This window comes from Procambarus clarkii, chromosome 91, assembly GCF_040958095.1.
Source record: "Procambarus clarkii isolate CNS0578487 chromosome 91, FALCON_Pclarkii_2.0, whole genome shotgun sequence".
Lineage (NCBI taxonomy): Eukaryota > Metazoa > Arthropoda > Malacostraca > Decapoda > Cambaridae > Procambarus > Procambarus clarkii.
In genome coordinates, this window is record NC_091240.1 from 4,918,147 (window position 1) to 4,934,361 (window position 16,215).

Genomic DNA, 16,215 nt, shown 5'->3' on the forward strand with positions numbered 1-16,215 from the left:
TCCAGCTAAATTGAGCTGTAGAAAGCTAATATCAGGCGTTTGAATGCCCTCTTTGGCACTCATAATCATAAAGGAGTACCCTGGGAAACTACCAATTGATTCTTCAGATGGCAGCACATGAACCACAGTATGGTCCTGATTAAAGAAAACTACATACTGTACCAGGGAAAGGGGGGGGGGGGGAGAACCTGGGCAATTAAGTCTGCTGAGAAATATGCTTTTCATAAAGCATTTTCACTTTTAAGAACATTTTCTGAGCTATTACACTGGGGTACCCCAAAGTAAGCATAAAATTACTAACAAGATGAGTGAAGGAAACCTGGATTACAGAACAGGTGTGTAGACAGGTCTACAAACCAGGTGTGGGGTCTTTGTAGACAGACCCCACACACTGCAGCTGGCTAGGAAGTATCAGGTGTAAAAGCAGCAAATGGAGAGGCAGCTGAATGTCTCTCAAATAACGAAAGGCAAGGTGGGGATGGTTACCTAGCTGCAATATAAAGGTAGACCTTTAGAAGCCTCTGTCCAGATTCTGCACAAATATTAGCGAGAACAAGGCTTCAACAGTTGTGAACGTCCCTGAGATATAGCAAATAGGCTTGGAATTAAATATGGTGTTAAGATCTAGTAAGACCAACCACTCATAAGATGAAAAGACAGCAGTGCAGAGCAGTAATTGGACATGGTGTATGATGGATCCACCAACCAGGATTGGATGACAATCTATTTCTGCCAGTATGTGCTGATCTCCTGCTAGGCATGAAATGCAGTATTCAGGGTAGAGATGTACAAAGGTTTTGCACCCAACCAAAGATGTCTTTAGTGTGGTATCAGAAAAAGGACATGAAATGAGCTCATGAAAGGAGAATGACAGGTATATATTAATGAAGGCCTTCCCAATAATTATTAAAGACTTCATTCAAAATGCATGGCATCAAACATGAAGGCATTGAAATTGAGAAAATGGAGTCATTGTGAGGACCTACAAAAATGCAGAGGTCCAACTGAGGGATGGCAAATGTTTGACTTGAAAGAAGAAAATGTTGTACAATTCTTGCGCCAAGTAAAACAAATCGGATACAGGCTAGAGATGTTAATACAGTACATTCAAAACCCTTTGAATGTAAACTCCTGATAATTTTAAATCCAGAGAAGCCAATAAAGAGGTCATGGTGGCCAATGTTCCCCCCTCAGAGGTGAAACAATCAACTGCCAACAAACCATTGGAGATGAGCTGGGCTCCAATCATCTTGGGAGAGATGTAGTTTATTGCTAACCATGTGATCATTATCTGTGTCTTGTGGAAGTCAACTTGTGGTAACTCTGGAGACTAAAGTTAATGACCCAGAAAACTTCAGAGGATATCTAAGCTGCAGACCATGCAAAGCTTGAAGATGGAGGCAGTGACAAGCATGTAAGCAGAACTTGTAGACCTCTCGAGTTACACAGCCCAGTGGAATCTTGACAGCGACAAATGAGCCCCATGAAAAGTATGGCATTCAAATTGAACCAAAGGGTGGCCACCATGATATCCCACATAGTCCCATAGAGCCAGCCCCAGCCTCTGCAAAGGCTGAAGCTTGGACAATGACTTGTAATATGGAAAAAGAACTTCCAAAACTCGAATCACCTGAGCTTAGGTTTACATACACTTAGTCCCCATGTCTATCAGATGTTGAGGTACTGTAGGCCAAAATTTTGAGCCAGAGGTCAGGTAATTATTAGACTGAAGCACTACGCCAGTATGACTATGCAGCCAAATGGTGCCAGAGTTGGAGAAGGGCTACCCTGGTAAGTCTGAATGCTATGAGTACCAGGTTCAGCTCAAGACGAACCACAGTACCATGGTTCCATTATAATATAATATAAAACAAAGCCATGGTTTACATGGTACAGTACTCGTGGTGACTTGGGCCATGGAGGCTAAGCAACTCCCAAATTCATAGATAACAGACCTCTAGTTGAAGAGTTGGCTACCTAAGCCAGCAACAGTAAGATGCTATGGTTAAAGACTCCCCTTGGACATGTCATGGCCTCCCATTACCTACAAGACAACAGGAATTTGTGATACCTGGTCGAGGAAGGCCAACTAATTCTGGCAGAAGACTGAAAACTGAAGAAGGGAGACATCCTTCCACTCAAGAACTTTAGACTTGCAAGAACAGTGCCATTTTCTCAAGATATAGAAGGAACTAAAAAGCAGCAGCAGAATTAATCTAAATAAACCAAACCAGGGTCAGTTCCAAAAATTTCCTCCAGTGTACCCTACTTCTATGACTGTTGAGAGATTTGATAAATTTTCTTGGTAACTGCAGTGCAGTACTGTACCTAAAATGTCACCCTGTCAGACTGTTTGTTTCCACTCCATTGACAAAAAAATCTTGCCTTAGAGGAGAACTTGAGTCAAGTTCTTCATCTTGATTACAAAATGAATTACATAATTAGATTTTTAATACAGTACAGGCCTGTATTCTTAATCATTTACTTTTGTTTTAGGCCAAACTGTAACGACTGTAGCAGAGGAGAAAAACTTCAATCCAAGGCTTACAAAGTCCAAGGAAGAATTTATTGACATTATGGATAACCTTGGGTTGCCATACCCTGAGCAAATAGGTAAGAAAGGGATATGGCTTGGTAATGTAAGTAGAAAAGTGTTATTAGTGTACAGGTAGTAACATAATGAATAAAAACATGTGCATAGTTTGGCTAAGCTATTATTATTTTTTGTTATATGCATAAAACAAAGGAATTGTATTAATTCAATAATAATTTGTACATTGTATCCAATAAGAAATTGGGGGACTAGCTCATAAAGCATATCCCAGTCCAATCTTGTGTATGGGAGTGCATAGTAAACTAAACTAATCTTGTATATTTTAAATTTGTATACAGTTAGTGACTAGCTACCCATTTTCTCATGCTACCTGTTTTGAGTGATTCAGAGTCTGCTCAAGCATGAAGTGTGATCTCCACATTTGCTTGAATTCACTCTTGTATGGCTGGTAACAAATTGACCCTAGTCAAGTATTGAAAGTACTGTACCATGAGAGTAAAAATTGTAGGCTTTAGTTCTCATGAGATACTTGAAATATTGTGTGCAGAACTTTTACAAATCTTAGTGCCAGCCTTGAAATACTTTTTGAAACAATAAGGACTAGTGAAAGTGGTCTGTTCATCACTGCTTATGAAGCAAGGCATATTTCCACAAAACAATGTATTATAGCTAAAAAATTGCCTGTTTCATTGCAAGTCACTAGTACAGTGATCTTATAACTAAACTTTTTTAAATGCATAAACAGAAATTTTTGACCTGTTAGGTTATTAGGTATATAATGTGTTTATTTTAATATAGCAATTTAAATAATCAAGTACTATTTTCTATCTTCAGATGAAGCTCTGCCTGCAAACAAAGTGTGTGGATTGTATAATCTACCAGAGGACCTGGCTGAAAAGTTAAATGCCGAATAACAGCATTAATTGAATTACCATTTATCTTTCATAGATAAATATTTAGACCACAAAGAAGTAATTTAAATGTAAATGTACAGTAATCTTGTATTAGTATACTGTACAGTTGTTCGAAAGTAAGCACAGTAGTGTATATAGGTACTGGTATTGGAAATACAGTACAGTAACTACATGTACAGTAATTCAGAGTGCGTGTGTGTGTTACACTGTTCTAAACAGAGGGATAGTATTGCTATTTACTTGTACAGTGTGTGTGTAATTTTAGAAAATACTTTAACATGTTCTGTTACACTCTACTGCTAACTCACAATGAATAAACTTTTTAAACTTCTTTAAATGCATAAATGTAGAATTTTCTTGTTTAAACAAAATTAGCTGATTGGAAGTAATGAGAATTGATCCTTCAAAATCTTCATTATCAATCCTTTGTACAACACTGCTTGTTACAAATCTGTTTTCTAACTGTAATTTTAAATCAGTTGATATCATTCAGATTACACAACTTCTTATTATTACAACTCTTCTTTTTCTATAAAGTTCATTAGAGAAATAAGGAAATGGGTTGTTGGATTCATCGTATCCCTGGTCTGTTGTACCACTGTCTTTCTGATCTATCTTGCTCTTCTTCATACTTCTGCTCTTCCTCGTTTTTCATTTTTTTTTCTTTTAAGATTTTTCTCAGACTGGTTGCTGCTGCATATAGACCAAAGAGTGTCCTGATATTGGTGGTGAGATGAAAAGAATGGTGTGGGTAGATTTTGTGAAGACAGAATGTGAGTGGTGTATAATCATATGTGAGGGCGCATCTCTCGCACTCTGGATCCAAGTAGTGTCTGGGGCCTTCTTGGATCTGTAGCACAAGACTGTTACGTTATTGTAGATAGTTTAGTGGTTTGATATTTATTTAGTCTTGGTTACAGCAGTCAGTTTTTGGCAGAGTCATAGACATTGAGATGAAGCCTGGAGCAGTGCTGAGTGTGGCTAGTCGTGAAGCTTGATACAGGACGAGTGTGTGGCAGTTCGATGCAGGATGAGAGCATGGACACTAGAGGTGGCAGAGATCGTGGGAGCTCTATGGGGAACAAGTGTGAAACCTCGATGCGGTCGGTGTCTGCTGTGTCGAAGCTGAAGCGTCTTGGAGTCGATTGGAACTGAATACTCAGAGTGCTACATTCTTGAGGTTGAAGGTGTGTGGAAACTCCTAAGCGTCTGTACTTAAGTTAACTGAACCACTGTGGAGATTATACCGATGATTACTCGCCTCTTGATTGCTCATGTTATCAAACCACACCTTGTCTTATCGTCCTCCAATAGGTTAGAAGGAATGTTAACTGTAATTAGGGAAGAGGTATGAGTTTTCTCATTAAGCTAATGAGTTTGGAGCAAGTATATTATTTACATAATATACAATATACAGTACATGATTGCTGACCTGGAACGATCCTTTCCCTTTACTAGTCTGTTATCACCACTACGAATCTCTTTATAAATTTTTCTTCATACATCTGAAAATCTACATCTTCAGAAACCTTGTCCAAACTCGACAGATTTTGTTTTTACAATGCCTGTGATTGCAAAAATACCTTCCTCTGTTTTAGGGATAGTCATGCCACAACTATAGGACAAAATGAAGACAACTTGAGTGGTGTAGTGTCACTTATCACTTACAACATAAGTGATGAGTGTCCCGAGATCGGTGGTCGGATGAAATGGATGGTGTGGGCAGATTTTGAGAGTACACTTTGAGTGGTGTATAATCATAAGAGGAGTGTGTAGGCGCATCCCTTGCACTTGGGATCCTAGGAGTGTCTGTGGCCTCTGATCGCATTGTAACGGTTCTATTGTTACGTAAAGTATGGTGACAAATAAACACAACACTAAGATACTATATATATATTTGGTCGAATATACAGAAGTACACAGGTGATACTTTGGTGTGAGTTGAGCGCACTGAGCGTCGGTACAGTATCTCGCAAGTGTCTGCTCTAGACCACACTTGAAAGTAGACTAGTTAATGTTTGCCATTCTGCTGCTTATATGCTCGGGCAACACCTCACCGTGTTGCCCGGGCAATGCCTCGCCTCATTCATCTCCAAAGGTTGACAGGAATATTAATGCATTTGGAGCGAGTATATTATTGGGATAATCTACTCGCTACAGCATTGATGTCTCGTTCTCCTTATTCCTACTTTTTCCATCCCTAAACAAATTGTATGGCAACCGATCCAATATCTGATCAGGTTCTGCCAGACCAACACTAGGGATTTCAACTGAAGTACAGATGGCTCTTTCAGACATTGGCACCTGTAATGAAAAAATAATGATTTACACAAATACTGTACAGTAATGAAGTAAAAAAAAAATACTGCATACACTACAGTATCGACTTCATCCTGGCTACAATTGCATTAAACGTCGCGACTTTGCAGTAGTCGAACGGCTTCAACAGTGCAAGCTCGGACTTAACCATGAGTCTTGAACATAAACACAAACAAAACAAAAAATTTTCCCCCACACCTTGCCTGAAAAGCTGTGCTTATTAGTAGCTTTAGGTATTGTATGTACTAGCTCTCTATAAATCTAACATTGTTTGTAACTCATCTTCTGTGTACTTTTACCTGAATAAACTTGATTTATTTTTATTGGGTTTTGGTGAACCTTGTCCTGGATCAGGGTACATGATATAGTGAGGTGTCCAGTTGTTTGGAATGGTTCTTTACATATTGAATTTAGTGTGTAGGGACTTAGTAGTAGCAACTTTGGAACTGGCATCTTGTACTGATGGCACCTCAAATGTTTATTGTGGCAGTATAACAGACAAGGTTAATGTAAATACCTGTTTACTCTATAAACCAATAAAAACATTAATTTACAACACTTATTATTACACAGGTAGCATTCATTACTTTCGGATTGGTTTCTTTCAATGCTAATTGTTTCGGACACACACACTTGGATGCCTGACTGACCGATCATGCTGAAAACACTTCTGATCTTGTCTTAATACTTTCTTTAGACAACCAATCACAAGACATCTAACATTGCAAAGGACTTGTGTGAGTGCCTTCTGGATACTCTGGTAATGACATGCACATTTAGCAACTGTCGAAGCCAACAGTAAATATATCATGCTCATAACTAAACATGCTACATATTCAACACACTAACTCTTAGTGAACAATGTGATGCCACACTTATCACTTGTTCACCATAAAGTCCATTTTTACACTCAATGTGCGAGTGATCAATGTCAAGTAATATCGGTAAATAAATTATAGTAATAATACTTACAATAACTGGCCAGCCTTATTCATTCGAACCCTTACATTCACATACAGCAATGCAAATCTGAATGGCAGGTCTTCTTGATACATAAGTCTTGTAGAAGGCATGCTGATCATTCATCACCAATCGAGATTGTGGTGGAGGAGGAGGAGGTGGGGAAGAAGGGAGTTAGAAGTGGTTATGATGGGAGAGGAGGAGGTGGTAGTAGTAAAAGTGGATGAGAGGGGTAGGAAGTAGTGGTGGAGGATGAGCAGGAGAGGGGTTAGGTAGTGGAGGTGGTGAGGAGGTATAGTAGTGGTGGAGGGGAAGGTACAGTAGTAGTTCAGGCAGAGGGGGGGGGATGGGGGATGTAGTAATGCCAACCCCATCCCCACTAATTATTGGGGGAGGGATTTCTGGTCACTACTTCATCTGGGAACTATGTACTGTGGGGCGGGGTTTTCATCTGGTAAATAGAGGCTCTTGGACCACCAGCTGTGGGAGCGGGGCGTCTCATCTTGAGTAATCTTTCTAACATTGGGTCCTCAAGCATTTCGATGGCATTCCACACCCTGATGGCTTGATGCTGTAGTCTGTTTAGGAGTTCATGGAGCTTCTGAATTTTCTGATCATATGGTGGACAGTGTTTTGCTGCTCTCCTTAGTGCCTTATTTTGCACTGCTTGTAGTTTTTGCACATTGGTTTTCTGTAAGTTGTGTAGTGATACTGGGGAATACTCTAGATGTGGCTGGACTGGAGCCTTATATAGGTGTCTGTTTATACCGAGGCTTCGGAATCTTCTCGGTTTTCCTAATTCTGCTTTGGCTTTATTTAGTTGGTCCCTTAAGTGAATTTTTATCCCTGTTCTATTAATCACACATCCCCATATTCAGCCTACATCCCCATATTGGATCGGGCGGCTGTTAGGGATAATGGGGTCGGTTTCTTTTTGCAATGTGTGTTATCTAGAACTTAAGTTTATTTGTGCTTATTTTCCATTGCTTCTTAAAGTTTATGAATTAAATTGCTGCCGTGTTCTTCTTGGCTAGTAGCGGCTTTGATGGTCCTGGTTGACATATTATTTGGGTGACGTCATCAGCGTATGTGATGTATTCTCCATTTTGGGGTTGGGGTAGGTCTGCTGTACATATGTTGAATAGTGGGGGAGAGGGGCAGCTTCCTTGTGGTACTCCACTTTTCAGTTCTATTGTCACCCAAGTAGCTGCCGATATTGAGCCTAGCAGTTCTGTTGTCTGTAAAGCTGCAGTGTGTAGCAGTAAATCTCTGTGGGAGTCCTAGCTAAGATATATCATTTTAGGTCTGTGAGCCAAATTTTGTCGAAAGCTTTAGAGACGTCTCTAAGCACTATACTGTATTACACTGATCTCTTTTTTGACATTGCTATAGCTGTATGGGCCCCTCTGCGGTTTCTAAAGCAATGTTGCCTGGTGCTGTACTTCTCTTCCTCTTCCATGTTCTTTTCAAGTCTATTTTTTTGTAATATTTTGCCTGGTACTTTGAGGAGGGAAATTGGTCTGTAATTTTCAATTTGGGTTGGGTTTTCCTGGCTTGGGGATTAATCTGATTGCGGCATTCTTGAAGTATGGGGGGCAAGAGCTGCATTTACTATAAATGTGTATTAATGGAGTGCAATCACTGGTAGGTTGGTTAATAACGTTTTATAAATCCTGCTATTGCCCGGCACCTTGTTCTTAAAACCTATAATTGTTTTATGGACCTCTGCTATGGTGGATTTTTTCATAAGGTGGCATGCATTGCAAATGTTGGTAAGGTCTATTGTTTGCATCAGGAGTAGTGTTGCAGCTCTGTTATCGACTTAAGTTGTAATTTCCCTTTCAATGAATGGGCAAAAGTTTAAATTTTCTAACTGGTTTATCCTGAATATTTTTTCTCAGAACTCAGAACCCAGAATTATCAGTCATTAAATGAAAAGACACTGTGGTGGAAAAAAATATATACTTAAGCACTTTTAAACTTTATAGAAATCATGATTTGCTACCTTTAAATGCATATTTTTACAGTTGGTAATTTAAACAAAGAATATAGAAGTTATAATGAATACTCTGGATTTGGAACTGACCAACGTATTTGTATATATAAAAAAAAAATACTGGATAAGTGATTAAGCCCATACTAAAAATTTGCAGAGAAGTACAAATTTACTCAAAATAAAACTAACCCGTATTTCAAGATACAACAATGAAGGTGGGAGTGAATAACACTGCCCACTAGCATGCATCTATTATGCTTTGTTTCTTTTATACAACTGCATGCAACATGCTAGGGGGAGCTTGATTCTAACGATTGATTTTGAAAGTTGTGAAAATTTATACATGTTGAATTATGATCATAAATTGAGCCTAAATCTATACACATGTCGGTGTATAAAGCATTTCTGTACGGGCATTGCATTGGGGTTTTTCTGTGGCATGTAGTACAGTGTTGGTGGAATTTATAACAAATCTGTTCAAATGGACAAATAACCTAATTTTTAAAGCTGTTGTTGTAGTCTCAACATTTTACTAGTCTTCAGCTGTAGTAATAAATCATGAATTTGCTCCAGAGGAGTGAATAAATTGGCCCTTATGAACCTAACCTGAGCATATTTTATGACAGCTGAGTAAAAAAAAACACTGTACTGTACTTTGCATCTTGTATTATATGACTGCAGGTTTCAGATGTCATTCCTCGGCAGCAACCTCTACACACGGCAATACATGTATGTAACAGATTTTAAACTAAATAATAATGAAACTATATAATGATAAAGTACTTTTTAATTTTACCAAGTGACATTAATGTATTAATATATGTAATAAATTAATATAACTCTACTTCCAGGCAACACACAGCCCCCGTTGAAATCCCTAAACATGCTAAACATACATTATCTTGTGCCAATTGAATTTTTTGTAAACATTTTTTTTAATTTTGCTAGAAAATACCTTTTTCTTAATTTAATTTAATTTAATTATTAAGTATGCTTGTATAACTTTTGCATGGATGACATTACTGATAAGGATATAGACATTTTATGAAAATGTGTTACAGGTATACCACATGTAGTCTTGCATGATTATTAAAGGGGAAAAAATTAGATGGTTTTTGTTAGAATGGCCATTTACAGAATTGTTATTTTCACATTTGAATGACAATTACAGAATTATTTATCACAGGATGTATTTTTTAGCACCATGAAATAACGTCAAATAAAATAAAATATTCAATAATCAATCAATAATAAAAATCAAACAATACAATAAAACATCACATAAAATAATGAAAATGAAATATTTCTAGGAAGAAATAAATATCTCTGAAAGTCGAACTTAATCTGTGTAAAAACACCAAGCAAATAAAGGGACCTAGTCTATGGAACTCACTCCCTAATGAATTGAAAAGCTGTCCAACTTTTGCCTCATTCAAAAGCAAAACCAAAAAGTACCTTATTTCATCTTAATAGTTTCCTACCTTGTGCTTTAAACTTGCACAGCTGTAACTATAGTGCTACCCAATCTCCCAATCTTTATGTACCTAATCCAAATAGCTTTACCATTGTGATCATTGCTGTCATCTTATATGTGCTATCAATATACTGTATTGTGCCAATTAATCTTTGTTAAATTATCAGTTGAGCTGTCAATGCTATCAATCAGAGCTATCGATGTGCTTTAATATAACTACTAATCGCTCATTGTTTTCTTACAATGTACCTGTTAACTTTTTATAAGTTTTTCTAGAATTTACCTATTTAAAATTATCTGTTAGATTAAGGACCTGCCCGAAACACTGTGCATACTAGTGGCTTTACAAGATTGTAAACACCATGCTATGTACCCTCTCAAGCCCAATGTACCTTGTATATATATATATAATTAATTAAATAAAAAACATGCTACAAGTGTGCAATAAAAGTAAATAAATGTTTATTCAGGTAAGGTACATACATGCAAGAGATTTTTACAAAAATTGCTAGGTTTATAGACAGAGCTGGTACATACAATGCCTAAAGCCACTATTACGCAAAGCGTTTCGGGCAGGAAAAACATTAAAGACTAAAACTTAATACTAATTGAGTTTAAAGTATAAAATATGTTGAGAACAAATAAAAATACAAATAAGAAAGGGGGGAACATGGCTGAAAAAGCAGCACAAATATAATTAGGTCGACAAATAGCGGTGTTTAAAAAACAGACATGTGTTGACAATACAGGGGTAAGGTAGGTTACAGGGAATTTATTAGGTAGTGCTTCGTTTTTATCTTAAATTGGTTGAGAGAGGTACAGTCTTTAACATGATTGGGAAGGAATTGTTACCATTTTTAAAATAACAAGTTACGATTACTAAATGTTTTCAAATCTTCATGATAATCAATCTTTAGTGCCCTAATATCCACCAGACAATGGTTAAGTAAATAAAAGTGTCTGATCCACACACACATTCTATAACTGTACAAACCCAAGGAGGGTGTCAGTGTCTGATCTTGTGTTGTTGTTGTTGTGTTGATTTAGGGGCGACGACGATCGTGGGATCGGATGCGCCCCGGCTGCCCGATACATAAGAACATAAGAACATAAGAACAAAGGTAACTGCAGAAGGCCTATTGGCCCATACGAGGCAGCTCCTATCTATAACCACCCAATCCCACTCATATACTTGTCCAACCCGCGCTTGAAACAATCGAGGGACCCCACCTCCACCACGTTACGCGGCAATTGGTTCCACAAATCAACAACCCTGTTACTGAACCAGTATTTACCCAAGTCTTTCCTAAATCTAAACTTATCCAATTTATACCCATTGTTTCGTGTTCTGTCTTGTGTTGATATTTTTAATACCCTATTAATATCCCCCCTGTTATGTCCATTCATCCACTTGTAAACCTCTATCATGTCACCCCTAACTCTTCGCCTTTCCAGTGAATGCAACTTTAGCTTTGTTAATCTTTCTTCATATGAAAGATTTCTAATTTTGGGAATTATCTTAGTCATCCTACGTTGGACACATTCTAGTGAATTTATATCCATTCTATAATACGGCGACCAAAACTGAACTGCATAATCTAAATGGGGCCTAACCAGAGCAAGATATAGCTTAAGAACCACACCAGGTGTCTTGTTACTTACGCTTCGATTAATAAATCCCAGTGTCCTATTCGCCTTATTACGAACATTCATGCATTGATCCTTTTGTTTTAAATTCTTACTAATCATAACTCCCAGATCCCTTTCGCAATCCGACTTCGCAATCTCAACACCATCTAGCTCGTATCTTGTAACTGTAACTCTATCATCATTACCTAGCCTCAGAACTTTACAATTATCAGCATTAAACTGCATTTGCCAGTCCTTTGACCATTTCAAAACCCTATCTAGATCAACTTGAAGTGATAGTGAGTCCTCCGAATTAATTTCCCTACCGATTTTCGTATCATCGGCAAATTTGCAAATGAACATAACAAATACCGGGAAATAGCGAAGGGATGGGGTCCCTATAGTCTCTTCAGGCCATAGACCCTACAATCTCCTCAGGCGACAAATTTTACAGTCTCTTCAGGCCGCGGACATGACGGATGAAGCGGAAGGTATGGCGAAGGATGTCATGACGGACGTCTTCGTCTCTCGCACCTGCCCCGTCAAGGAGAACGGGAACTGTTCGTCCACTTGTTGTTCTACCGCTGGTCGATTGCCTCTCTTCTGCTTCTCTACTATTTTCTTTGAACTCCACAGTGTTGTAGGGGGTACTGAAGTCACTATAAATCCTTTGTGCACCACCACTAGTTGCTTGAAAAGTGGATAAATTCTGTATAAGGGAAATACGCCCGTCGCCCCTTCTTGGGTTGGCTGCGCGCTCATGGGATGGGTATGTGTATACGTATATATATATATATATATATATATATATATATATATATATATATATATATATATATATATATATATATATATATATATATATATATATATATATATATATATGTACATGTATGTATGAGGGTGTGTACATGTGTATACAACATTGATAGTTTTGTAACTAGCGTCAAACATTGTTATTTACTTAGCTAAACGAACTAGAGGGTTCAGTTCCTGAACCGATTATGTGCCTCTGTAATCCTTTACACCACCGCCCACGGGATGGGTATGGGGTGCATAATAAAGAAAGAAATTGAAATGGATGGGACATTTATAAGCAGGCGTCTGGCACTGCTCTTGATCGGACGACGGGGGAGACATCTCCCGCCAACTCATCACAAGGAGCAGTGTCAAAATCAAATCAAAATCAAAATGTTTATTTAGGTAAGGTACATACATAAAAGAGATTTTACAAAGAGTGATGGATTTATAGTTAGGGCTAGTACATACAATGTGTGTACATTGTGTGGTCACAATGCGACCCAAACGTCGTAAGGTCAGAGCGACTCCACTTGACGGTCATGCTATCGGGAGAAGCAATACTTTAAAGGTTCTGAAGGACGTTACTGGTCTCGAACCCGCTGACATTAGTCAGAAAGGTGAAGATATCGTGCTCTTCTTGTCATGTGAAGAGGAGCTAGAAAAACTCCTCACTTACGATGCCATTCTTCGCAAAGAGCACTACCTACATCCTCACTTCCCACGTCAGTTCCTGGCCGGAAGAACTGTTTTTACCAGCAGCACCAGCCGGTGGATCACTGAGCGACCTCAACATCATATCATGGACAATATCGAGGACGAAAATCCAAACCTGTCGGTATTCAACCTAGAGTTCTGCAACACCGACAAAACATCAATGAAGATTACGTTCACCACCATAGCTGCGGCCACCCAGGCTGCCACACAAGGATTCTACTGCTTCGGCTTAAAAATACCACCCCACCAAATAAAAAAGGAACAATACCATGAGTATCCAACAGTGCTTTAAGTGCTACGAGCTCTCCCACCCGACCAACAAGTGTCAGTACCCTGTCCAGAAGTGCAGCCTGTGGCCACTGGACCATCACAACTCCGTATGCAAGGCAACAGTCCATCGCTGCTTGCTCTGTGATGGCAATCACCCCGCAATTTCCTACCGCTGCCCCCGCAGACAGGAAATCATCAAGGCCCAGGTTGAAGCCAAGAGAAACAACTCTTCTACCTCCTCGACCAGAGCCCCAAGCGTTTAACACACCACCTTAGCTCTCACTAATCGACCAGAAGACTTTCCAGTCTTACCAACATGTGGCTCCTCCCAGCAGGCGACACAACCTTCTCATTGGGGACCCAAGGTCCCACAGGCTCCTTCACAGCCCCCTACATCACGTGCAGGCATTATCCCTGGTCTTATTAGACTTGCGGAAAGGCTAGCAGGACCAGACAACCAGCTCTTTGCCAGTGAACTAAACGCATTATACATAGACAATGACCTGGTCCCCATCATAGCCACTAGCGTAAATCTCACTGCCTCCTCTACCACTCCGGAGACTACCACCAGGACGACTATGCGGTCAACTTCAACACCGACTCCAGAACCGCCCATGACCCGGGCGACACAGAGGTAATTCCCTCTCCAGCTCCCAACACTCCTACCATCACTATCTCAGCAGCTGCGCTAGCAGACGTGCTGTCTACAAACGATAACAGCACCACCAGCGCTCCTGAAATAGCTACAACCACCAATCAACGACACCTAAGCCTACCTAAGGCTGCGAGGCGAAAGACAAAAACGCCCACTACGGAGGTTACGGACTCCTCAGACGAGGAAATCATAGTAGGAGCTCCACCACCGCATCACAAGTACGACACCTACACGGTTCAAGACTTCCTCATGGAGGCCACGTCACCAAACTCCAATGACAGCACTGCTCAGCCAAAGTCGCAGGCAAAGAAAAAATGGAAAACCTAGAGGTCTGCACTAATCCCACCAGCTCCATAACTGGTATAGCCAGCCCTCCAGGCTGAAAACCATCATGAAGACCCTCATCCATCGCCAGATCTCTAGTATCAGCCACTGATACAGATAATGGCTCCAAAGAGCCTCCACTTACGGGCTCACCATAGCCTGTGCTACTGGAACTTATTGTTCTGAGTAGCGAATCTTAAACAACAACAACAACCCACATACACTAAATAATGTTGTGAATAATGAATTAAAAAAAGTCCACTTATGGATGTCAACGAACAAACTAACATTAAACATCGAAAAGACTTACTACATCTTATTTGGAAGCAAATCATCAAATGCAATTCAGCTACAGATAGACAACATTAACATCAGGAATAAAAATGATGGCAAGTTTCTTGGCCTATTCCTAGACAAGAGACTCAACTTCAGCACCCACATTCAACACATAACTAAGAAAGTCTCTAAGACAGTTGGTATACTCTCCAAAATCAGATATTATGTTCCTAACTCTGCTCTCCTCTCACTATATTATGCACTAATCTACCCCTATCTTAATTATGGTATCTGTGCATGGGGGTCTACCACTGCAAACCACCTTAAGCCCATCATCACACAGCAAAAATCTGCTATCAGAATAATAACTAACTCTGCTTTCAGACAACACTCAGCTACCTTGTTTAAATCCCTAAACTTGCTAAATATTAACTCCCTCCACACATTCTCTTGTGTCAACTACATTTACAAAACCCTGTTCTTAAATGCAAACCATGCTCTGAAACTCTCCCTGGACAGATGTAATAGGACCCATTATCACCACACCAGAAATAAATATTTCTTTGATATCCCCAGGGTCAAACTTAATCTGTGTAAAAACACTATGCAAATTAAGGGACCTAGTCTATGGAACTCACTCCCTAGTGAATTGATAAACTGTACAACTTTTGCCTTATTTAAAAGCAAAACCAAAAAGTACCTAATTTCATCTTCTTAGTTTCCTACACTGAGCTTTAAATTTGCTCTGTACCTAGTGTTACCCAATCTCCTAATTTTAATGTAGTATCAAACAACCTTATCATTGTGTTCATTGCTGTCTTCTTTTATGTGCTATCCATATGCTGTATTGAGACTACCAATTTTTGTCAACTACCATTCAAGCTGTCATTGCAATCAATCTTATATTGTTTCTGTTGTATTGTGCCTACCAATTTTTGTCAACTACCATTCAAGCTGTCATTGCAATCAATCTTAGCTACCAATGTGCTTTAATATACTGTACCTACAATTTTCTCTCATCTTATTTTTTTCATTCCACGTAACTGTTATCATTTTTTTGTCTATAAATTTTGCAAGTATTTACCTCCTTAAAATTTTCTTAGATTAAGGACCTGCCCGAAACGCTGCGCGTATTAGTGGCTTTACAAGACTGTAATTACCATATTATGTATCCTCACATTCCCAATGTACATTCTTGTATATGCATAAATAAATAAATAAACAACAACACTGCTCTTTTTCGGGTTCACAATAGCCCGTGCTACATGGACACTTTGTTCTGAGTAGCTAAATCTGAAACAACAACAACACTGCTCTACCTTTGAAAGC

The 16,215-nt window shown here is 39.0% G+C and overlaps 1 protein-coding gene and 1 long non-coding RNA gene across 2 annotated transcripts in view; one reads left to right on the plus strand and one right to left on the minus strand.

Annotated features, from left to right (window-relative positions):
- LOC123773948 (persulfide dioxygenase ETHE1, mitochondrial) overlaps nt 1-6,108 on the plus strand; it is a 45,679-nt gene extending 39,571 nt beyond the window's left edge. The window contains exons 6-7 of the mRNA XM_045767939.2: nt 2,497-2,613; nt 3,389-6,108. Coding sequence (XP_045623895.1) covers nt 2,497-2,613; nt 3,389-3,468 — 197 coding nt within the window. The 3' untranslated portion in view covers nt 3,469-6,108. The remainder of the gene's footprint in view (nt 1-2,496; nt 2,614-3,388) is intronic.
- LOC138359465 (uncharacterized) lies at nt 5,347-12,175 on the minus strand. The gene is made up of 2 exons (XR_011225942.1): nt 11,212-12,175; nt 5,347-5,772 (listed from the first exon to the last, which is right to left on the minus strand). It is a non-coding gene; the product is annotated as an uncharacterized lncRNA (long non-coding RNA).
- Nucleotides 12,176-16,215: the final 4,040 nt, after the last annotated feature.